This window comes from Uloborus diversus, chromosome 2 (assembly GCF_026930045.1).
Source record: "Uloborus diversus isolate 005 chromosome 2, Udiv.v.3.1, whole genome shotgun sequence".
NCBI lineage: Eukaryota > Metazoa > Arthropoda > Arachnida > Araneae > Uloboridae > Uloborus > Uloborus diversus.
Window position 1 is genome coordinate 128,595,146 of NC_072732.1, and position 24,950 is coordinate 128,620,095.

Genomic DNA, 24,950 nt, shown 5'->3' on the forward strand with positions numbered 1-24,950 from the left:
TTTGAGGATTTAGATGAATGGGGCAAATCCATACTTTACATCATGTTGCACAAGGGGTAAAAGAGTCGGGAGCGACATAGATTCGACTTTGTTCCTAGGCCATTCGGGTACTTCCAAAATTGGCCTCAACCAATGGTTCTCAACCCTTTAGGCTCTGCATCCCCTCCTTTTTAACACTAATGTTTGCCTCCTCTCCCCCTCCCCCCCCCCCTCAGACTATACCATATGTGGTCAATACAAGAGGACAATCAAAATTTGAAACTGAAGCTAATTGGGATTGTTCAAGCCGATTATTAAAAACATATTTTTTAAAATTTCTAAATTCAATGTTAAACACTATGCACTTTATTTTGAACATCTTCTTATTAGAACACACAACAAAGACTCAGATCAAACATCAAAGAACTAAATACAAATAAATTTCAAGTACTCTAGGATCTAGATATGATTGACATGCAATACCAGTCACTTTCACAACATTAGTAGGAGGATTTACCACCATTTGCTCTCAGAGACTCAGACTCAGATCAAACTTTAAAGAACTAAATACAAAAAAAATGAAGTAAGTAGGTGCGGGTATTAAAACCTCTCGGTTAATAGGGGCTAAACATCAAAAATACAATTTAAAATGTTCGTATCCACTCAAGAACGCACTCGTAGGTACTCGTAGATGGCACTTGATACTGGTCGCAACATGTTGCTCACTTGTCGCGACCAGTGCGACGCGATTCGTTTGTGCGGAACGGTAGTGCAACACGATTAATGAGTCATTCCACGTCAAATCAACACAATTTGGAGCAATTTTAGGACGCACCGTCACAGATCTGGATGAAACTTGGTACATCAAGAGATTTAACCTAGTTATGAATGAAAACGCTAAAAAAATTTTTTTCTTTCTCCTCATTTAGCAGTTATTAATTATTGATTATTCAAATTTTTGTTAAAAAATTCTACACTTTGAGACTGTTAATCCTTGTTTTCTCAGAAACTATAAAAGATGCAAGCCTTATATTGGTCTTGTTTTAAAGCTCCTTTAATCTGCTTCAATTTGATATGCAACTTAATAAAATTCAAAATTTTTTAATTTAAAATTAAATTTAAATAAATTTTAAAATTTAAATTTCTTAAAAACGGACAATTTTAAAATTTTGAAAAAAATCACAAAATTACTTTGTGTTATCCTCTCACATCTCACCAAGTTTCATATTGGGATCTTAATGGGATCAGTTTATACAGGGAGGACAAGTTTCACATATCTGCCAAAATATGGGTTATTGTGCTGAATAATTATTATTTTATGTGCAAATAAATAAATAAATAAATAAATATGCTTCATACATGTTCACTTTTTTATGCAGAACTGTCTACTAGAAATGAAGTTTTTCTTAGTACGATTTGTTCCTGAAAAATAACTCATTAATAAAAATATTAATCATCTAAATCTCATTTTATTGAGAAAAATAAATTAAAAAGAAATAAAATTTTAAAAAAAGAAAGGAAGAAAGGGAAAAAAATAAAATATTTTCTCTGGGGATATGAACTTAAAATAATCCACTACAAATTCAGATCTGAAACAGTAAGCTACCCTTTTCACCCCCCTTTGCTAACAAAATGAAACAGACTGGGGGTGGCTATTGAGAATGAGATCCAATGGTTCGTTCTGCCTCACTGCTTTTTTCTCCACCTGTCACTGGTTTGGGATTGACCAATTTTTTAACATGTTTCATGTTTTTGCTTGTGGAGTTCAGTCAGCAGTACCATAAAATCTCAAAAGCACCCCCCCCCCCCCTTAGTTTCAAAAGATAACTTACTAATTCCAAAAAAGGGGGGGGAGGTTATAATCAAATTTTGTTTTTGTAAAATTTGCCAAAATAATTGTTTGTAGCAATATTAATTTTAGAGTACACAAAATAAATAAGTAAATAATAGTTACTATTAATATTAAAGAAAAGGGAGAAATGAATTAATAAAAGCCTGTCATAATTTTATGGCATGGGGGCGACAATATTTTTTTGAAAGAAAGGATTTTGCACCTTAAGTTACCAAAACCCCTTCCAAAAATAATCAAAAGCAGTACACTCACATGAACTTCTTTTGTAACACATATGAACTGAACAAAAAGAAAAGTGACCTTGCATCAAAAGGCGTCTAGACTTTTGGAAGGAATAAAACTGAAACTATTTTTTTTTTTTTTTTGCAAGATCCTTTTTTTTTTTGTTCTGTTTAAGTCATAGTGTTTTCTTTTCTTCTTGTTGTCTTTTTTTAGAAAAGAAAACCAGCACATGAAGAGGGAAACTAAACCTCTAGAAATGCTTGTCAAATAGAGCATAAAATGTTCATTTTTATTTATTTATTTGGGGGGGGGGTGAAGGGATGAAGATGATCTGAAAATTTTTAGGAGAGGGGAGGGGGAGGGTATGTTTGGGATTGCAAAATGATCCTTCCACAAAAAGGGGGGGGGGATAGAGGGATTCTTTCTGGTGTTTATAATACTTTCTTGTTCTGTAATACACAATTCCTGTTAAAACTATCTTCAGTCAGCATTCAAGCCTTGTCTTCTGCTGTGCAAACTTTATTTCTTTAACTTTCAGTTATTTTATTTCAGTTGGTTTATATCAGAACTGAAACAGTCTATTTTTAAACTAATTTTGACACTCAGCGTATTTATATTATTTGCTAAGTATTTAATTTTATCATGAATCATTTAAATTGTTGCAATCCGTTCAAAAAGTATTCTCACTCACACATAAGAAAAGGATTGAGATCTGCAATGCCATGGATGTATTCATTTGTACCAGAAATGCCTGAAAAGTCTAAAATATGTGACAGATGCAGAAAGGAGCTTTCCATTATTATTTTAATTTCATCCAGTTTTAAAGTAGGTGTAAGACATTAGAAGGTTTTACATTACTATTAGCAGTTCATTTATAGTTTCCTGTGCTAATTTAATAACTTAGAATAATATTTGAGTAATCCATCAGAAAGGTATTTTGTCCAAAATGCAGAAACTTTGATATATGTAAAACTTGTCCTCCCTGTATCATCTGATCCCATTAAGATCCCATTATGAAACTTGGTAATATGCTAGAGGATAACACAAAGTAATTTTGTAAATTTTTTCAGAATTTTAAAATTGTCCATTTTTAAGAAATTAAAATTTTAAAATTTAATTTAATTATATTTTTAAATTATTATTTTTTGATTTTATCAAGTGGCACATCAAATTAAAGCACATTAAAAGAGCTTCAAAACAAGACCAATTTCAAGCTTGTATCTGTTATAGTTTCTGAGAAAATGAGATTTAACCATCTCAAAGTGTAGCATTTTTTGATGAAAATTTGAATAATTAATATTTAATAACTTTTGAATGAGGTGAAAGAAAATTTTTTTTTTTAACATTTTCATTCATAACTGGGCTAAATCTCTTCATGTACCAAGTTTCATCCAGTTCTGTGACGGTCCGTCCTAAACCGTGTGATGATCTGACACGGAATGACCCATGAGTCATTCCACGTCAAATCAACACAATTTGGAGCAATTTTAGGACGCACCGTCACAGATCTGGATGAAACTTGGTACATCAAGAGATTTAACCTAGTTATGAATGAAAACGCTAAAAAAAATTTTTTCTTTCTCCTCATTTAGCAGTTATTAATTATTGATTATTCAAATTTTTGTTAAAAAATTCTACACTTTGAGACTGTTAATCCTTGTTTTCTCAGAAACTATAAAAGATGCAAGCCTTATATTGGTCTTGTTTTAAAGCTCCTTTAATCTGCTTCAATTTGATATGCAACTTAATAAAATTCAAAATTTTTTAATTTAAAATTAAATTTAAATAAATTTTAAAATTTAAATTTCTTAAAAACGGACAATTTTAAAATTTTGAAAAAAATCACAAAATTACTTTGTGTTATCCTCTCACATCTCACCAAGTTTCATATTGGGATCTTAATGGGATCAGTTTATACAGGGAGGACAAGTTTCACATATCTGCCAAAATATGGGTTATTGTGCTGAATAATTATTATTTTATGTGCAAATAAATAAATAAATAAATAAATATGCTTCATACATGTTCACTTTTTTATGCAGAACTGTCTACTAGAAATGAAGTTTTTCTTAGTACGATTTGTTCCTGAAAAATAACTCATTAATAAAAATATTAATCATCTAAATCTCATTTTATTGAGAAAAATAAATTAAAAAGAAATAAAATTTTAAAAAAAGAAAGGAAGAAAGGGAAAAAAATAAAATATTTTCTCTGGGGATATGAACTTAAAATAATCCACTACAAATTCAGATCTGAAACAGTAAGCTACCCTTTTCACCCCCTTTGCTAACAAAATGAAACAGACTGGGGGTGGCTATTGAGAATGAGATCCAATGGTTCGTTCTGCCTCACTGCTTTTTTCTCCACCTGTCACTGGTTTGGGATTGACCAATTTTTTAACATGTTTCATGTTTTTGCTTGTGGAGTTCAGTCAGCAGTACCATAAAATCTCAAAAGCACCCCCCCCCCCCCCCCTTAGTTTCAAAAGATAACTTACTAATTCCAAAAAAGGGGGGGGAGGTTATAATCAAATTTTGTTTTTGTAAAATTTGCCAAAATAATTGTTTGTAGCAATATTAATTTTAGAGTACACAAAATAAATAAGTAAATAATAGTTACTATTAATATTAAAGAAAAGGGAGAAATGAATTAATAAAAGCCTGTCATAATTTTATGGCATGGGGGCGACAATATTTTTTTGAAAGAAAGGATTTTGCACCTTAAGTTACCAAAACCCCTTCCAAAAATAATCAAAAGCAGTACACTCACATGAACTTCTTTTGTAACACATATGAACTGAACAAAAAGAAAAGTGCCCTTGCATCAAAAGGCGTCTAGACTTTTGGAAGGAATAAAACTGAAACTATTTTTTTTTTTTTGCAAGATCCTTTTTTTTTTTGTTCTGTTTAAGTCATAGTGTTTTCTTTTCTTCTTGTTGTCTTTTTTTAGAAAAGAAAACCAGCACATGAAGAGGGAAACTAAACCTCTAGAAATGCTTGTCAAATAGAGCATAAAATGTTCATTTTTATTTATTTATTTGGGGGGGGGGGGTGAAGGGATGAAGATGATCTGAAAATTTTTAGGAGAGGGGAGGGGGAGGGTATATTTGGGATTGCAAAATGATCCTTCCACAAAAAGGGGGGGGGGGATAGAGGGATTCTTTCTGGTGTTTATAATACTTTCTTGTTCTGTAATACACAATTCCTGTTAAAACTATCTTCAGTCAGCATTCAAGCCTTGTCTTCTGCTGTGCAAACTTTATTTCTTTAACTTTCAGTTATTTTATTTCAGTTGGTTTATATCAGAACTGAAACAGTCTATTTTTAAACTAATTTTGACACTCAGCGTATTTATATTATTTGCTAAGTATTTAATTTTATCATGAATCATTTAAATTGTTGCAATCCGTTCAAAAAGTATTCTCACTCACACATAAGAAAAGGATTGAGATCTGCAATGCCATGGATGTATTCATTTGTACCAGAAATGCCTGAAAAGTCTAAAATATGTGACAGATGCAGAAAGGAGCTTTCCATTATTATTTTAATTTCATCCAATTTTAAAGTAGGTGTAAGACATTAGAAGGTTTTACATTACTATTAGCAGTTCATTTATAGTTTCCTGTGCTAATTTAATAACTTAGAATAATATTTGAGTAATCCATCAGAAAGGTATTTTGTCCAAAATGCAGAAACTTTGATATATGTAAAACTTGTCCTCCCTGTATCATCTGATCCCATTAAGATCCCATTATGAAACTTGGTAATATGCTAGAGGATAACACAAAGTAATTTTGTAAATTTTTTCAGAATTTTAAAATTGTCCATTTTTAAGAAATTAAAATTTTAAAATTTAATTTAATTATATTTTTAAATTATTATTTTTTGATTTTATCAAGTGGCACATCAAATTAAAGCACATTAAAAGAGCTTCAAAACAAGACCAATTTCAAGCTTGTATCTGTTATAGTTTCTGAGAAAATGAGATTTAACCATCTCAAAGTGTAGCATTTTTTGATGAAAATTTGAATAATTAATATTTAATAACTTTTGAATGAGGTGAAAGAAAATTTTTTTTTTTAACATTTTCATTCATAACTGGGCTAAATCTCTTCATGTACCAAGTTTCATCCAGTTCTGTGACGGTCCGTCCTAAACCGTGTGATGATCTGACACGGAATGACCCTAATAAAAAATCGTCCGACTGAATGTTAAATATTTTTTGTAATATTACACTTTTAGAGACACAGTTTTGCGCTCTAGTTTTCTGTTGCCAATGCTTCTATCGATCTTTGATGTCTCAATTATGTATATATAAACCAAATATTGTACTTTTGTGTACTTTGTACACCATGTCAGCAGCTAATAAGGCCTACCAAATTTGATCGTATGCCTTATTATAGTCCTTTGTTTTTGCAACAATGTTTGTCAGTTTTACATCTTATTTTAAATCTTTCTCAATATATTATAGATGTTTATAAGTAGTTACGACTCTTTACTAATTGGTTTAGTATTGTAGTAGTACCCCAAGCAGACCTTCTGAAAAGTTTTACCACGTGGTTCACGGTTCTAGCTCGGACGACGAAAAAGGCAATGTGTGGCTTGCTCCGTTAAAAAGTGCAGCATTTCAGGAGCTTATGACTACACCAAAAAAAAATGAAAAAAACACACCAATTGTTAGAAGAAAAGCCATTAATTATCAAAGAACCCCTGGGATCAAAGACGTGTTTGACAGACACAAGAAAGAGAAGAAAATAAAAAAGACGTAAACTCTCATTGAAGGAAATCATACTAAAGAAAACGATTATTCGAAAACGCTATTTCGTACTGTCACACTTGTGAGAACATTAGATGAATGACATGAGACTATATCTAAAATGCGGCAAGTGGCATCATAAGGAATACGTCGGTGTGATAGTCTATGACAAAAATAATTTTGAGTGTCCTAACGGCTGTTTACCAAAGAATTTTTTTGCAATTTTGAAGACATTAAGCATGATTAATGCATATATATATTACAATTGATCTTAATTATGAATGTTAGAAGCTTATCTTGATTATTTAAGAGCGTTAAAGTTTTTAGGCCTTACTATCCTACCATAATATAGAAAGGCCTAATGACAAGGTTTTAAAAAATATTTTATTTCATGCTTGTTTTCAGCAAAATGTTTTCTTGTAGTAATTGATTATTGATTTGTATGTTTAATTAATATTACAATTTGTTGAATGGAAACATAGTTTTTATTTTATTTCAAAATTTCCCTTATGTCGGCTTTATTACCCGCATTAACCTTACTCTAGAATTATTTGAGGTTGCCATGCAATGCCAGGTAACTACTTTCACAGCATCAATAGAAGGATTACCACTGTTTTGCTCTCTGAGACTCGGATCAAACGTCAAGGAACTAAACACAAATGAATTTGAAGTACTGTAGGATCTGGATGAGGTTGACATGCAATTCCAGTCACTTTCACAATTTCAATAAGAGGATTACCACCGTTTGCTCTTGACAAGTTTCTGAATATTAGGTTGTAACTTGTTAAAAAGAGTCACTTTTAATGTCCATCATCCTAGCTCGATATTTTGATTTTATGCTTGCTAATATTGCAAGTACGAATTCACAGAGATATGTGGATAAGAACTGCACTAAAAACTTTTAAAAACACCATAATATCAAAAATATTCACGTGTGACCTCGAAATTGAGTAAATAATAGCTAGTTTTACTTTTTTTCTCTATTTTTGGAATACATTCAAGTATCCCTTTAAATTCTTCTACGCCTTCCAGATTGACAAGCCCTGATATAAACCATGGTGAATTTTTACTTCTATTTTCGAGCGCTTGAGAGAGGGAGTTCCTGAAGGTTACAGGACAACTTCTTAACAATTAGCTTTACTGAATTTTACGGAAGTCCGGCGTGTGATGTTTGAAGGACAAAAGGTTCCTTTTTAGCCGCATCATCGGCAACCTCATTGCTCACAGTGGGCAGGAATCGAAGCTGGATCTCATTAAGTTGATTATTTTGCAGTAATAGAAGTTGCCCAGGTTACACTACGGGGAAGTAGATCTACTTTGTGTCCCAATAGTTTTATGTTAAGTGACACTTATAAAAATTCATAATTCAGAAACATATTCTGTGATGCCAAAGGGAGGGGATGTAAATGCAGTTGGAATTTCTTGACACTGCGTCTAAATTTTTTTTTTCTTTCTTTCCCAATAATAATTCAGGCTAGAAAATGAAAACAAAACGTCGATTATGAAGTTTTTAATGACTTTCTGCAGTATGCAATTTATTTACAATGTTTATAGCTTACTCTCACGTCCCCAGGGGAAGATTCAGCAACAGCGAAATTGTATGTGCTAAGATTCGGGAGGGATGGGCAAGAGATGAAACTACCCCCTTACTCTCAGAAACAAAGGAGTCTGCAACCTCCACTTTTCAAAGTTCGAAATTGACGTGGATCGAAAAAGATTTTTTTATTGTATGCATTCAAGGTTGACTCCTTGCTAAGTCGAAGTCGAACTGGTTTTGGGGTGCAGGAGTCCGAGTTGAAGTCGAAGGCTCGAAAATTCTAGGAGTAAGAGTCAGACTCCGCAGCCATGGTTTAAATATTGCGCTTTGATTTCTTTCTTTCTTTTCTTTTTTTTTTATTCTTTTTTTTTCAGTTATATTAATCTCTGACTTGCGTCTGTGTTAAGTATGCGAGAGATGTTATTTCGATTTTTATTAATAACTTTTGTCTTATTTCTTGAAACTAAAAATTGGGAACATATTCAGAATCTGCATAATTTTTCAATATTTTGATGTCTTCTCCCGAGGGCGTCAATGTTAAAAATTTTTGATCAGCTCAAAAAATACTCTTAAAATAGCCTTATCAAAAAAAAAAAAAAATTAATGAATAATAATAATAATTCATCTTTTTCATCAAGAGCTTTTCAAACAAATTTCTTTGAAGCAAATCAATCTTCAAGTGCAGGATTCTATGTTTGCTTTGAATTTCCTCGTAAACGCTAATGTTAAGTTTTTTTTTTTTTTTTTTGAACTGTTCAAATCAAAAAGTGAAATATGGGACTGAGGTGTCCTCGCCGAGATCTTTCGAACAAAAAGGAATGTATGTTCAAATCTGGCTATTCTCTCGAAAGTTATCATGGGGTGGGGGAACGGACAGGCGAACCGACAGACAAACATTTTCCCCACCTCAAACTCTACTTCCCTATTTTAAATTTCCAGAATTTTTTTTAAATCTTTGATTTTGTTTTTGTCTTTTTTTAGAGATATTTTAAAGGTGCATTTTGATTTTCTCTTTCACTTTTACGGGAAAGTAGGCTAAAAAGGAAAGTTAAAAGAAAAACAGCCTTAGGGGGCTATCCGCTTCCCCCTTCCCCTTTTCTTGGATCACCAGCTGCTTATGTGTTATTGAAAGAAATATTGGAAAGATGATTTTCAAACTCAGAAATATAGTAAGATCGGAAACATTCAGATTTTTAATCGAATTGATAACTTTCTTTTATCATTTGGGCCATTCCAGCGTTACGTGTGTGACTTTTTGACACCATTTCGTTGCAAATATCAATAAAAACCAATATGATATTTACAAAATATTTCTTATCAGTTTCTACTGGATTAACAGAAGATATGTAAGAGGTTTTAGGTGGCAGTTTTATTTTCGTAGGATAATTCTAAATTTTTTTATAAAATTTTAAATACAGCGTTACGTGTCTGAAAATTGGCTATGCCTCATACTATTTTGTAATTTTCTGTGAAGTTTTGAAAGATAAATTAACAGTATTTTTTGTGCATGTGTCTAAGTACACTGAGTAAATATTCCACAAATATTTTTTTCTAAAGCTCGTACAATAGCAACAAAAAATATTTTATTAGCTTTACGTGTGTGATCGCGTGCAACATTTGAAGGGGATTTCCTAATAAAAATACAGTTTACGTCGGATCTTTGCCAAACTGCGCACAGAGGTTCCTTGATGCTCAGGAACTCACATGGGGATTTCCCCCCTGGGCTTTGACCCTCCACCGCCACTGGGGGTTTTCATCTATTCAAGTTCAGTTTACATCGGGTCTTTTCCGAATTTGGCACAGAGGTCCGTCCTTTGATGCTCAAGAATACACATAGGGGTACTTTCGCCCCCTAGGGGGTGGGTCGACCCCTAGGGTTTTTTCCAAAAAATCCCTAAAGCAGGATAGTGAAGCTTATCAGTAACAATGATGATAACATTTTTTTAAATTAAAAAACATTCCAATGACGTCTGCAGTTAAATTTGAGGCATAAAATTACTCTTTTCTACACATTGACCGGAAACCTAAAGCTATTTTTTCCTTTTATTTAAGCCTGATTGTTGAAAATGCACCACCTGACGCAACTATTATTTTCGAGTTAGACCGTGCAACGCAGCTAGTAAATACTTAAATTGAAAGGATAATTTCACAAAATAAAGAATAAAGATGAGATTAATTTTTATTTGTACATGAATCAAATAGTAATGTCAAGCTTATAAACTATCACGAAGTTCTAACCTATACTTATGTGATTTAAAAGATTTGGAATGTTTTAAATCGTCTGTAGAATTTATTCACTTTTTTTTAAAAACCAAAGATTATCAAAAAAATATAAACGCAATTTAAGGTACTTATAACATTGTACTTTTGATCTTAAAGAATGCAGATTGCGAACACTTCGTTTAAATTCCTCTTTGGGTATGAAAACAACAACTCTTAATTTGTTCTTTTTATTTATTTATTTATTTATTTTCCATTATCATTATTTTTTAATGCTCTTTGAGTCTTGGATTCAGTGCTTGCACACAATATTTTTAGTTAAATTATGTTAAAAAAAAGTAGTTTTTTCCTTTACATTCAAAAGTAAAGACCTAATTCGTTATGAAAGCCTGTCGTGTGCGACATCTTTCAAAAAACCTCGTTAAAAATTTTCTGCTGAACGTTTGAAGATGAAAGTCTGTTCTTGGGTATCATGTATCGAGTTAATTTATGATATGGGATATTTTTCTTCTTAGTCCCCCAATTTGAACTTGGAGGAAAACTTTTGTTCCTTTTGCGTTACGTGTGTGACCAACAAATAGTGACCTGTATATTTTGGGGGGTTAAATACTTATCAAAAGTGTTCATTAACAAATTTGGCCCATAATTACAGTAAAGCATCTGTGTTCATGATGTTCGATAATTTTTTCAAAAAAAAAAAAAAAATGATTAAGTAAAAAAATGGCTTTTACATTTATTTCACTATTAATGCTCTTTTTCTTACTTCGTCCAAATGATATCAAATGAGGCTAAAATCTGATATAAAAATATTTTAAACACTAAATTGATGCTGGAATTGAAAAGAACACATATTTTTTTGTCAAAAAATAAGGTTTGTTTCTATATTATGTGGAAAAAAAATTTTGGTGTGTCAAGACCACTTTTCGTGGAATTGTCCGTTTAATGTTTGACTTGTGTATTTCCTACAACATAGATAATTATTATTATTATTCTTATTGCTATTATTTAATTGCTTCCTTTTTTTGTGCTAGTGTTTCACATACTATACAAAATACTACGATTCATTACTGTCCTTTTTTGTATGATATTTAGTATGAATGAAAAATCTGTAGAGATAGCCTGGAATCTAGGCAAAGAAATAATTTTTAGAAATATGGAGTAATCAAATGTAGAAATGTTTCAAAATATTTCAATCCTTGATTTCGAAAACTTTAAAATACCAGAAATGAATGTAATTTCTTTTTATCTTTTTTGATTTCAATTTTCTTTCTGAAGATGTGAATATCCTTGAACCGTCGGAGAAACCATTTCTCTGCCCTAACATCACTGGATGGCTCAAACTGGATACCACTTGTTATGGACTGTTCGAAGATCCTAGCCAAGAAGCCACATGGTTGGATGCACAGAGTATTTGCAGGCAACGAGGTGCTAATTTGGTTTCATTTAAAAATGTGGGTGTGAGCAATTTTCTGAAGCGAAGGTACACCAGAAAAAACGTTTATTATTGGACTGCCGTTAGAGAAAAAGTAAGTAATTCTCATTTAGTATTGTTACAAATTTTGTAGTTTGTTTTTATGAGCTTAATTTGTTGTAATCTTGCTAAATTTGGTGCATATTCCAAAAAATTTCACTCGAAATTGCATTAGTTCTTGGGTTCATTACCTGTATGTTTATTTTGCCTGCTGTGCACCATTTTACTTTGCGTCTATGGGACTGGCAAGAAAGTTAAGAGATATCGACAAGTTGGCATCATTTTTCGTAGTTAATTTTTGGCGTGAAATTTGGCGAGATTTCAAATCAAACAAGTAATTGAATCGTCAGGTTATTAATGGGAATGAAGTCCAAAAAAAATGTCAAAATTACTTTTTGAACTTTAAATCATCTCCAAGCTTTGCTCTACATGTGAGTGATAGAAAAAAGATCTAAAACCAGTCCCCGAAGGCAGATCTAGCAAAAATTTGGTGGTCATTGAATGAAAACTCTACCACTTATGCAAATTAGTTCGATTTCTCAAACATTTGATTTTTGAACATATTCCCTTCCTAAACCTGACGATTCAATTATAGTGTGCTAAAGTAAATTTGGCTGCCAGTTTGAAGGTAATCTCAGATTACTACTGCTGCCTCCAGCTCGGATTTAATTATTTCAGACTGATGAGTTTATAACAAGGACGAAAATGTAGTCTCTAGTAGGACTCGACCGATGCATCGGCCTGGCCGATGCATCGGCGCCGATGGTTCAACAATTTAGCCATCGGCATCGGCATCGGCGGCCGATGTTAACTTGCAGGAAACATCGGCCCATCGGCCTTAAAATACATCGAAAAGCCGATGGAATCGGCCGATGTTTTTGAAAAATGCTTTTTTATTTTTTAATACATAGTAAAGGGAGTTATTGTTTTCTTATAAAATTTTTTACTTAAATTTCAGTTTGAATTTCTATTTTAGTCACCCCTGAAGGAATTTTTAATTTTGTATTCAGGTACAAACAATTTAATTATTGCGTTGCTTCTTGCAGCTGGATGTACGTAAATATCTCTCATAAGTCATTACTCAAAAATGGTAAGCTGTAGAAGGTTAAATTTTCGCATGTGGGGTGTGCGTAAGTTCCAGTTGTGCACTTCACTTTTTGTTTTCGATCGGGTGTTCTGAAAAGCCAGTTTATTCATTTTTTGTGGCTATTAACTACATCAGACTGACGATCATTTGGTGATATATTGCCGAATTGGAGACCATGGAAACAAATATGAAATGGCGAAACCGGTTTTTGGGACATTTTGTTAGATTCCCGTTGAACCGACGGTAATTTTTAATTTTTTGATATTTGTAATATGAATCACACTAATGCAGTCCTTTCTGTATCGCTTCGGCGGAGTTACAAGTTTGGGGCTTGTTGAAATACATTTTAGGGCCCTATTTCTCTATCACAGAAGTTGTAAAACATTTATCATAAGCATTTTTGTAACTCCTACGATGCCCCTATGGTTATGGGGCCTCTCGCGCAATTGCAACATTTGCTGTATTTTAAATCCGCCACTGCACGTCAAAACTCGGGTGCAAGTTTTAAAAGGTTTTTTCTGCTCCATGTTTATGATTGTTTTGAACTCTATTTTTTACGACTATTTTTTGAATTTCCGAGAACATTTGCGTGCCTCTCCTCCCATTCCCTCAATTTCGGAAATTAAACTCTAGTTGTACTTCTGAGTTGTTTAAAACTAACACCATTCATAAAATTAGAGATTTGTTTTTTAAACTTTATCTATTGTTTAGAAAGTATTTAGAGCATTAATGTAAGAAATTGATTAAAGACGTTTTGAATGGTGACATAATTCGGAAATCAAAGGGACTTTTGAATTTTTTCTTCAGAAGTGCTGAAGTAGATTCAAAAACTCTTCCGAGACGTTGGTGCTAGCGGTTCTGTACTAAAAAAATGAGGCCGAAGTTGGGGCCAAAGTGTGAGTTGCTCCAAAATCAGAGGGTGACCCCCCCCCCAACCCTCCCTCGTCGTTTCAAGCATTTCTTGAATATATAGCGATTATTTATTTTGGTCATGAAATGTCATTTTGCGTATTTCTCATACTTGTTTCACCTATATTTCGTAATGCGCCATCTTTTTTACATCATTAATAGCGATCGATTTTTTTTCTGTTGTAACTATTTTTATGTATCTTATACATATAAAATCTGAGTATCTATCTATCTATCTATCTATCTATCTATGTCCAAGCTTCTTCTCCCGAACGACAGTGAACTGACCATCGAACCAGGTATCGATGGATTCGTCATCCTCCCGTCTTCATGTTTGGCTATTTAACATAATCCTCCGATAATAATTAGCGGAGATATCAATTAAAAACTATTAATTATGACTCTTAGGTTACAAAATAAAATCCATATTTTTCGAAGGCTTTCCTCCATTCAAATTATTATTCAGTGCTTCATCTCAACTTTCCATAACAATGCTTTTATTAAAATGTATACCACGGAAATATAAGTTCGTTGCTTGAGGCACCTGGGGCCCTGCCCCTTATCCTCTGGTGTGGTATGTTGATAGATAGTTCCCCGGTTGGGGCCATGGCTTTATTTTGGCGCAGAAGATGGTTGCGTGGATGTACGAGAGATGTGGCTTCCTCTAACGGGAGTACCATAATGGTTAGCCGAAGGCTCTTCAAAGTAAATTTCAACTAAAGTTCTTCTTTATTTAAATAAGTTTAAGTATTATTTTTTTTTCGCTTCCTACATATTTTTTTAAAGTTTTATACTTTTTTTCCCCGTGGGGGATTTCTAGACTATTTGAATGAATAAAAATAAAATAAAATTAAGACAATGATAAAATGTTGATAAGAAATTTAAAAAGAAAATAATGAAATGAAAATAGATAGGAGCATGCTCCCAGCCAGAGTGTAGCACAATAACTAGAGTCGAAACGAGGTATGAACCCGATAAGGGATTCACTCACCCCGTTTCGAAATTGAAACTAAGCTAGCAGAGCGCGAGGCCTGCGAGAATTTGCCGGATCCAATGGATCGTAATTTGGAAGGTTGTTAAGTAGTGGATTGCCAACACGGGGGATGTTGTAGTGAAATCTCTTGGCCAGCTTTTTGCAAAAGTTGTGGAGTGTCGGGATGCCAACCTCTTCCACCAGCTTGTCCGTACGGACGTACCAGGGAGGGTCGCACGCCGCTCGAACCATCACTCTCTGCAAGTTCTCAACTCTGTTAAAGTTAGAGATTGCAGAAGTCGCCCATATGGGCGCTCCATAGGTAATAATGGGTCTTAGGCAGGACTTATAAATGAGCAGTTTATTATCCGTTGATAAAACGCTTTTTTTGTGCAGGAGACAATTTAGTGGTTTTTTGGAAGTGAGGTACTTCTTGCGCACCTCTTCAATGTGAGGTCGCCAGGTTAAATTACGGTCGAACGTTATGCCTAAATATTTCGCCCGCTGAGACCAATCAATCGGGTCGGTATAAAGATGCAGTTTAATAGGAGGGAGCTCAGTTGTTCTTGTAAAAAAGCAGGTAGCTATACTTTTGTTGGCATTTACTTTGATTTTCCAAGTCCTTAGCCAGATATCTAGATGTGTTAAGTGGTTTTGAATTGCTGAAAAGGCTTGATAAAGTCCCTGAGCGGAGGCTAGTATGCAGGTGTCATCTGCATAAATGGCAAGATGCGTGTTGTCCATGTGTGGGATATCGTTTGAGAAAATTGAGTAAAGAGTTGGGCCTAAGAGGCTGCCTTGGGGGGGGGGGGAGGCACCCCGGCCCGTATGTGTCTAGGTGTTGAGAGAGTTTCTCTCACTCGAACGATAAAGTGCCTATTCATAAGATAGGAGCTGATAATGTTTATGAGTGCATGAGGTAACCCAAGGCGTATAAGTTTGTAAATTAGTGCATCAATCCAAACCCTATCGAATGCCTTCGCTATGTCAAGGAAAAGCCCGATGGTTTTCTGATGATTTTTTTCAGCCTCTCTGATTAGTTCTGTGACTCTAAGTAGTTGATGGTTTGTAGAGTACTTCCTGCGGAAGCCGAACTGTTCAGCTTGTATGATGTTGTGATCCGCAAGAAAGTCAAGAAGTTTATTGAGAATGCAGAATTCAGTAATTTTGGAGAGAGCAGAGAGCAAGCTGATTGGTCGGTATTCCGACGGCTCCGCTGTTGCTCTTTCCTTTTTTGGAATAGTGATTATTATAGCAGTTTTCCACTCCTGCGGAAAGTGACCCAACTCGAGTATTTTGTTGATGAGTTGGGTAATATAGAAAATAGTACGAATTGGCAGGTTTTTAATTAGAGAGTTGGTGATTCTATCAAGGCCTGGACTTTTCTTTTTCTTACACTTTTTGACATAGCTTAGAACATCTGAGGGCTGAATCTGAAGGGTGTTGCTAGCGTGTGGAGTTGTGAAGTAATTGTGTAGTGTGATGTTAACAAGTGATTCAGTTTCGTCATGTCTGGTGTTGTTAGGTGTGAACTGCTGTTCGAAATGATCGGCAAAAAGTTCTGCCTTTTCAATATCAGTCACAGCAGTTACAGTTTGGCCTCCTGGAAGGGTTTTGCCTTTAATGGGCGGAATGTGTCTATACGTCCCCCGATGCCGCTTGACGGCTTTCCAAATGGAAGCGTCGTCTGCAGTAAGGGAGGAAATATATTGAGTCCATGAGTCATTTTTGTGCCTTTTAATTGCTTGTTTAACTAGCTCCTGTGCCTAATTGAGGTCGGACTTGGAAGCAGGATCCCTGCGGAGTTGATAAGTTTTTCGTAGCTGATTTTTTGACCTAATTAAGTTTCTGATGTGGAGGGGGAGCTCCTTAGCATAGCTTTGCTTTAAAATGGGGATGGAGGTTTTGGAATGGATATTAATAATGGTATTAGTTAAATTGTGAACAGAAGAATCGAGCTCAGTCCCAGTATCGATGTCCTGAAAATCAAAGTGAATGGAGTTCAGGAGTTTACGAAACCTGGGCCAATCAGGTTTCGAGGCATGTGGAAGTGCAGTATTCACTGTAACCGTGTCAAAGACAAATTTGACTGGGTTGTGATCCGAGGAGAGCTTTGCAAGCGAAGTCACCTCGCAACTGTAGGGAAACAATTTGACCATCCCAAAGTCAATAGTAGATGCGCTGGTCACAGTGATACGTGTAGGTGTGGGAGGAGCTACGATGGTAATTCCTGCCTTTTGGGCAAAGTCAAAAATAGTTCTACCAGTGGCGGTGGTTCCATTGCAACCCCAGAAGGTATGGTGTGCGTTAAAATCTCCGCAAACTATTGTGCTATGAGGGTATTGAAAGACTGCTTCTAGATCCCGAAGGAGCTTCGAGGCTTTTTCTTTCGCCCTCATGTGTCTGAGTGTTAGGCCATACGCAGAGACAATCGTGATGGGGCAAAAGCCTTTTGGTGCAATTGTGATAGAGGTAGCTTCAAGTGCCAAAAGGCTTGGTGTTAGGTTCTGGTGGTGTGGAATAGAGCTCTTAACATAAATTAAGGTACCCCCCCATGCCCTAGTATAATTATTTTGATCTGGAAGTCGATCATTGCGGTAAAAGTTATAATTGGGGATCCCAATCCCACGATTGATTGGTCTAAGATGCGTCTCTTGCACACATATAATATCGGGCGCTTGTTCATAAACAAGCTGCCTAAGTTCAGTGATGTTGTCGAGCAGCCCGCAGGCATTCCATGACAAAAGAGAAAGACCGAGGGGGAAAGCCATTATGTGCGCTGAAATAACTCATCACTTTCCATGAAAGCTTGGAAAAGAGCCCAAAGTTTATTGATAGGGTCAGATTGTTTTCTAATTTCAGGCAGAACCAGTTTGATAGTTTTAATGATGGCAGGAAGGTTCAGAACTTTGAAAAAGTCCAAGATCTCCTTAATGGAGTCCCATGTTCCGGCAGCTTCCGAGAAAGCACCGGTTGATGGTTTGCGACGAGGCTGCTCTGGGGCCAGAGTGCTCACGTCGCTAGCAGAGGTGGCTTGAGCCGCTCTGTTTGAAGCTCCCGCGATGGCTGAGCCTCGGGCCTTTTGGGCGAATGAGTGTGTGAGAGCATTGGGGGCACTCACAGTGCCATCGCTCTTACTCTCAGCTTGTTTTTGACTAGGGAGTGCTGGGAAATTAGTTGAGTTGGAATTGGAAGCAAATGACCTGGGGTTGGGGGAAGTTTTAGAGGACTTCTTGATAAAGTTTTTATATTTTGGGCATCCTTTGTAAGAGGCAGGATGAGGGCCCTGGCAATTGGCACACATAGGTTTATCCATCTTAGCAGCCTTGTGCGGGCAGTCACTGGAGAGATGTTCACCCCCACACCGAACACACCTCGGGGTCATAAAACAGTTCTCGGAGCTGTGGTTAAACTTCTGGCATCTGTGACACTGAGAAGGCCCTTTCCTAGGTTTATATGCTTCCACAGTGACATATGTATATAGAATGTTGGTCAAGTCAAAGACTTTTTCAACCCCTTCAGTGTGTGATAGGTGAACTTGAAAAATCGGCAAAGGAGTGGAACCCTTTCGCACAAGCTGCGCGACCTTCTTAACTCCGTAGCCAAGCTCTTCAAGAGCCCACTTTAAATCATCTTTATCCGTTGTCAATGGCAATCCCTTAACAACAATTTTGACAGGGCGATTATGTTTAGCCAGCTGTACGTAATGCTGTATCTTAGTTCGGAGCAGGTACGCCGAAATGGCTCTGTGATCGTCAGAAGTGGCCGGAAAAATTCTGGCAAATTCTCCGGAAACCTTTACTTTGAACTCAGCTTGAGTCTCTGTTTTAAGCCCAGTGACAAAGTCCCTGTATTCTTTTGGGTACACGGCTAGTATGGGTTTGATTTTAGGAGGGACGGTTGCGACAACCTCCTCTTGTGTATCCATGTCTGGGTCAGACAAATCGGTGGAGATCCCCCCACCCTGGCTAAGAGCATTGAACATGTTTCCAACCTTTAAGGGTTGAACCTTCTCATTCTTTTTAACCTTGCAGGTTTTTGTAGGGCTCTGAAACCCGTCTTCAGTAGATTTTCTCTTTTGATACGGCACTGTGGCCTTAAAGTTAGGGGGTTTTTTGCCTGGCAGATTTGTCATGCTATGGTACTCCCGCAGAGTAATGAAATTTGGGTTTTTACCCTCTTCATCCAGCGGGAACTTCACCAGCATTATTTCGGCCAGACGGTTCATCTTCTTGACCCAAGGGGCCCAGGCGTTGGCGTCCAAAATCAGTCTCTTTTCATTCATTAAGGAGCATAGGTTCAGAAGGTAGTGGTCAGCTTCATCAGAAAGCCCTTTAAGTTGGCAGTAGGCATGTAAATGCCAATCGGTAAATTTGCAAATCTCGCTGGTCAACAGCGTCACCCCAGGAGGTGGATCAGAAGTCTCTTGATGCAGCGCACTCGGCGCGGCAGTTTCTGTTTCTTGCATAGCAATACTTCTTGCTTGCGAAATTTTTAAGCGTTGAAAAATGGCTCAAAAAATCAAACGAAATCTGGAAAAATTCCAGTTGTGCAAAACAAAATGATGTTAATAAGTTACATCATTTGAAAAGATACTTTTCGGCTCTTATAAGCAGACCATTGCAGTAAAATAAGACAAATGAAAATCGTTGTTCCACAATCAATCACAAAGAAATGGCGATGTGTGTATGAAAATGTATAGCGGGTGAAGAAAATCATTGAGATGAAAGATCTGTTGCCATTTTTTTCTCGAATATAAAGAAATAAAATTAGGCTTTTGTTTTAAGGCTTTTCCTGTAATCAGGGTGTTTAAGTTGTTTACTTTTCGATTATTTTGCCGTAATCTGCAGCAAAATTTTGCTGTTTTTTTTTTTTTTTTTTGTTCAAGCCTGATTGTTAAATACGCGTCACATGACATAACTTTCATTTTCGAGGAGGACCGTGCACGTCGTAAAGTAAATGAGTGATTTACATGCAGTTTATTTTTAGTTTGCATAGTACTGATTTAGAATGTGAGTTTCCCTGTTTTCGTGTGGACAATCTTAGAGAACACTTCCCACTGATATAAATCTTGGTGGGAAGATTTTGATAATGGGGTTATTTCCTTCAGTGAAGAGTACTACTTTTCGTCACTGAAATTGATTAAATAAGCAAAAAATAAAAAAATAAATAAAATAACATGGACCCTGAAAATACCTTTTTTTTCAACTTATTTTTTAATTATTTTTTTATATGCCAGATTTTTCAAACTTTGCGTTGTCTTTATTACGTCACAAATGATGCACTTTGACGCATCTTTCTGTGGCATTCCCACGTTATGATAATCAAGAAGCGAATTAAATATGGCGCTCTACGCTTGCTATCAACCCTATCGTTTCCAAAACACGTGAGTAAAGATGCGAATTAAATGTCACACGGCCACAATGAGGGAGTTCATTTGTAAAACATTACAAGGAGCGGGGAGAGGGGGGGGGGGGGTGCTTCTAAAAACTTAGTCGGCGCAAAAAAAATTCAAATATCTTTTGAATTGAGAAATTCAAGTCATAAATATTCAATTAAAACATCATATTTTGTGTTTTAAGGTAAAATAATAAGGCTTTCCTCCATTCAAATTATTATTGAATGCTCCATCTCAACTTTCCGTAACAACACTTTTATTAAAATTTGTAGCGTGAAGAAAATCACTGAGAAAAAATATCTGTTGCCATTTTTTCCTCGAATATGAACAAATAAAATTTTGAGCTTTGTTTTGAGGCTTTTCCTGAAATCAAAGAATTTAAAATGTTTACTTTTTGGTTATTTTTCCGCAATCTGATTTTTTTTTTGTTCAAGCCTGATTGTTGAACATGCGTCACAACTACTATTATTTTCGAGGTGCACCGTGCTTCATCTCAGCTTTCCGTCGATTGCTAATTTAACGTTTCATATTGTCTTTGTTTCATGAGTGATTTTTTGAGGCTTTTCTCAAGTCAAATAATTAAGTAATTTAAGTAAATTACCGCCCTATAGCACCACCACACTAGAGTCACTCTAGTGTGGTGATGCCTATAGCCAGGGCTTAGGCAGAAATACTCGAAATACATCGCCAGCTCAGACATTCCCAGTCGAGCTGGGAATGTCTGAGCTGGCGGTGTATTTCGAATTAAGTAATGTTTCTTTAGAGAGTATTCGACCTAAAGTATTTTAGGGCATCATCACAAATACAATAAATGAAGCATTTAAGCTTTATTTCACGTCGTAAAGTAAATGAGAGATTTATATGCGGTTTAATATTAGTTTGTATTACTGATTTAGAACGTGAATTTTCCTGTTTTCGCGTGGACCATCTTGGCAAACACTTCCACTGATATAAATCTTGGTGGGAAGTTTTTGATAATGGGGATGTTTCCTTCAGTCAAGAGCACTACTTTTAGTCATTGAAAGTGAAGGAATAAGCAAAAAATAATAATAATAACGTGAACCCAAAAAATACTTTCGTTTTCCCAACACTTATTTTTTAATTAATTTTTTAAAATGTCCCATTTTTCAAACAAGGCGCTGTCTTCATTACGTCACAAATGATGCACTTTGGCGCAGCTCTCTATCGCGTTTCCATGTTATGATAATCAAGAAGCGAATTAAATATTGCGCTCTACGCTTGCAATCAACCATATCGTTGCCAAGATATTTTGCTCTGTGAATTGCAACAGTAAATGGCATTTCGTCATTTGTAATGTCATTGGTTGCACAAATACTAGAGCGCAAAGGAAGAAAAAAAAAAAAAAAAAACCCCGAAGGGGCCCGCTCGAGGTGCAAAACGCGTTCGTGGCAGGCGAGCCAATACGCCCCTGCTTACGAAACGCCAAGACTATACTCGATTCAGCGAGAGCTGATAGAGGAAGTAAACAAAGTGGGGAACTACTTTCATGACTTACTCGCCCGATTGGCAATGTTATTCGCATTAAACGCGCGGACATTTCGCTTATCTGTTTGGCGCTGTTTTCAATCATCCCAGCGCAAAGCAGACATCAGTAACGCCAATTGTCACGTTGCTTTCTTTACTTCCACTATCAGCTCTCGCTAAATAGACTATAGAAGGTTCTGCCTGACGGAAAAAGTTCATTTGTAAATCATTACAAAGGGGGGGGGGGGGGGTGCTTCTAAAAACGGTGTCAGCACAAAAATATTCAAATATCTTTGAAATGGGGTCGTTTACAAAATTTTAAAAGTATTTTTTTCTGAAAGAGCATACTTAAAAACAAAAATGTAACGTAAAACCCCTCAAAGAACTCAAATATCACGCACGTAAATGCTTAACATTTCGTGATATTTGAGTTCTTTGAGGGTTTGTACCTGGAAAACGGATTGATGTAATTCTTGTACGACCATGTGGATAGAATCCATCCAAATATTTATCTGAGTGGTATGTTGCATTAATAAACACCCGGGCAACGCCGGGTAGTAGACTATTTTATGTAAAAAGCGGATTGTTATTGTGCATAAATATTTCCGATATAGTCTATCAGATGTAATTCAGTTTAACGTGGGTAAAGATTATAGTTGATAATGCATATATTTTCCCCTTTTGTGCTGACTGAAAATGTACTCATAACTTGTATCATTGATAACGATTATTAACGTTGATGAGGTGTTTTGGCAAAAATATGTTTTACTGGTGTTTTGCAAACCTTGCTTTACGCGCATTTATTTATTCCTTAACGCGTTAGAAACTAGTGTCAGTGTACTATTAAAGCATCAACTGGACTGCTCTTACATTTTTTAGGTAGCCCGTGCAACGCCGGGCACGCAGCTAGTTTATATAAAATCAATGAATAAATTATTTTCGTTTTGTATAGAAAAGTTTCAAGGATTTTCTACTATGCAATTAAAAAAAAAATTCAGAAAATTATTGTTAAATTGAAAACTTTAATTTGAACTTTTTTGTAAAGGTTCATAAAAAAATTAAACAATCAAATTGTTCAATATTATGTGTGCAAAAAACAGATCAAGTAGTATATTTATTCAGTTCTTAACTTGGTGTAAATATTGAGTTTGTTTATTGTAACTGCGTTTTAAGAACCTCGCTCTTTTTATGACTATTTCTTTTTTCAGCAAAATTTATGTCACTGTTATAGCTTTTATGAAGAATGCAAACTTTTCTATTCATAAATTTTAAATAAGTACAAAAATATTCCTATTATGATTTAATCTTGTAATTTATCTGTTATCTATTTTGTTTAATTTGATGAATAAAAAATGTCTACGTGCAATCTCTCCACTTTAATTGCGTAATTTGTTGACGATTTCATAGTTTTATTCTTTTTTTTTGAATGATTAAACAACATAATTTAAAGTTTTTAAACCATTTTTAGTGTACCTAAATATATACATCATTACAATATTACTGAAATCTTAGTTATATGTTCAATTAAAAAAAAAAAAAAACAAATCAATTGTTTATTAAACAGTCTCTTTGCTTTTCTTTCTTTTTCTTTCTTTCTTTCTTTCTTTTTTTTTTTTTTGACTGTTATTCTTTCTCTTTCATCATACAGTAGTCAAAAAAGGAAAAACATAACTCCATCCTATACAAATTGTACGCAATACGATCCAAAAGTACAAGGACAAGCTGTATAAAACCTTACCCGGAATAGTTCACATTACAGAAGCACATCCACCTTCAAAAGGTCAGGGACTATGTACTTCTGCCAGAGTTCATATAACTTTTGGAATCATTCCTGGAAGCCATTTTTCGCTACCTTCTATGATGCAGCTTTATCTTCTCCTGACGGAAGAAAGCGGCGTCCATGCAAATGTTTTTTTTTTGCTGGGAACAGGTAAAAGTCACACGGAGCTAAGTCCGACGAAACGTTATGTTATTTGTTTGTCATATCAGAGTATTGACCAATTGAACAGTGCATCTTCAACATGAAAGTCGCCTGCTTCCCCACAATGAAGTTAAAGCAGCACCGCAAGAGGCCTTACAGGAGATCGCGAATAATGTCTTTCGAATAATGTGCTTCTAAAAGCTATACGAACGTTGGCAGAAGTGAATAGTCGTCCAAGGCTATTTTGTAGATAGATGTGCTTCGGTAATGTGAACTATTCAGGATAAGGTTTTATACAACTTGTCCTCGAACGTTTAGATCATACTACGTACGTATGAGTTTTCAATTTACTATTTCATAACATTTTTGAGTGACGCAAGTTTACGCGCATGAAGACATCACAAGAGAATTTACCATAATTAACTGAGGAGGCGTTCAAAATGGATATTTTGGTCATCTATATGTTCTTAGGTACATATGCATGTACAGATGTGCCGAAAAAACTTGTGAAGTTTATATTGGGTGATAGTAAAACAGAAATTTAGGTCGAGAAATCTGTTTTTTTATTTATTTTTTTTTTTTTTGAGCAATCATGATTGCTTATTGCTTTCATTTGACTGTTTTGATGTGCTATCAGTTTTTTTTTCCGCCAGCACCCTCTGCAGCATCACCGTCGACCGGCTCCTCACGATGCTGCTCCTCTAGTGAAAACCGTCTCCAGGTTGCGTCCATATCCTACACACACACGCATACACTCACACACCTACACACTCATGCCTGCGCACAGACACACACACACACACATACACACACTCATGCCTGCACACAGACACAAACACGTATGCCTACATACACACACACGAACGCCTACACACACTTGCGCGTGCACACACAGCACTGCATACACAACACGCACACACGCATACATACACACACGAACGCCTACACTCACTCGCGCGTGCACACACAGCACTGCATACACAACACTCATACATACACACACACGCACCCACACACATGCGCCTACACAAACACACACGCGCATTCATACACACATACGCTCGGGATTGCGAAAAACATAATTTGAATTCAAGATGCCAAAAATTCAAATTAATACATTTTTTTTGTGATTACGATTCCT

The 24,950-nt window shown here is 35.5% G+C and overlaps 1 protein-coding gene across 3 annotated transcripts in view; it reads left to right on the top strand.

Annotated features, from left to right (window-relative positions):
* The window catches only part of LOC129216033 (macrophage mannose receptor 1-like), a 170,326-nt gene that overhangs the window by 111,665 nt on the left and 33,711 nt on the right, over positions 1–24,950 (top strand). For all 3 annotated transcript variants that reach the window (XM_054850178.1, XM_054850177.1, XM_054850179.1), the window contains exon 19: positions 11,841–12,091. In XM_054850178.1, the coding sequence (XP_054706153.1) occupies positions 11,841–12,091 (251 nt within the window). The remainder of the gene's footprint in view (positions 1–11,840; positions 12,092–24,950) is intronic.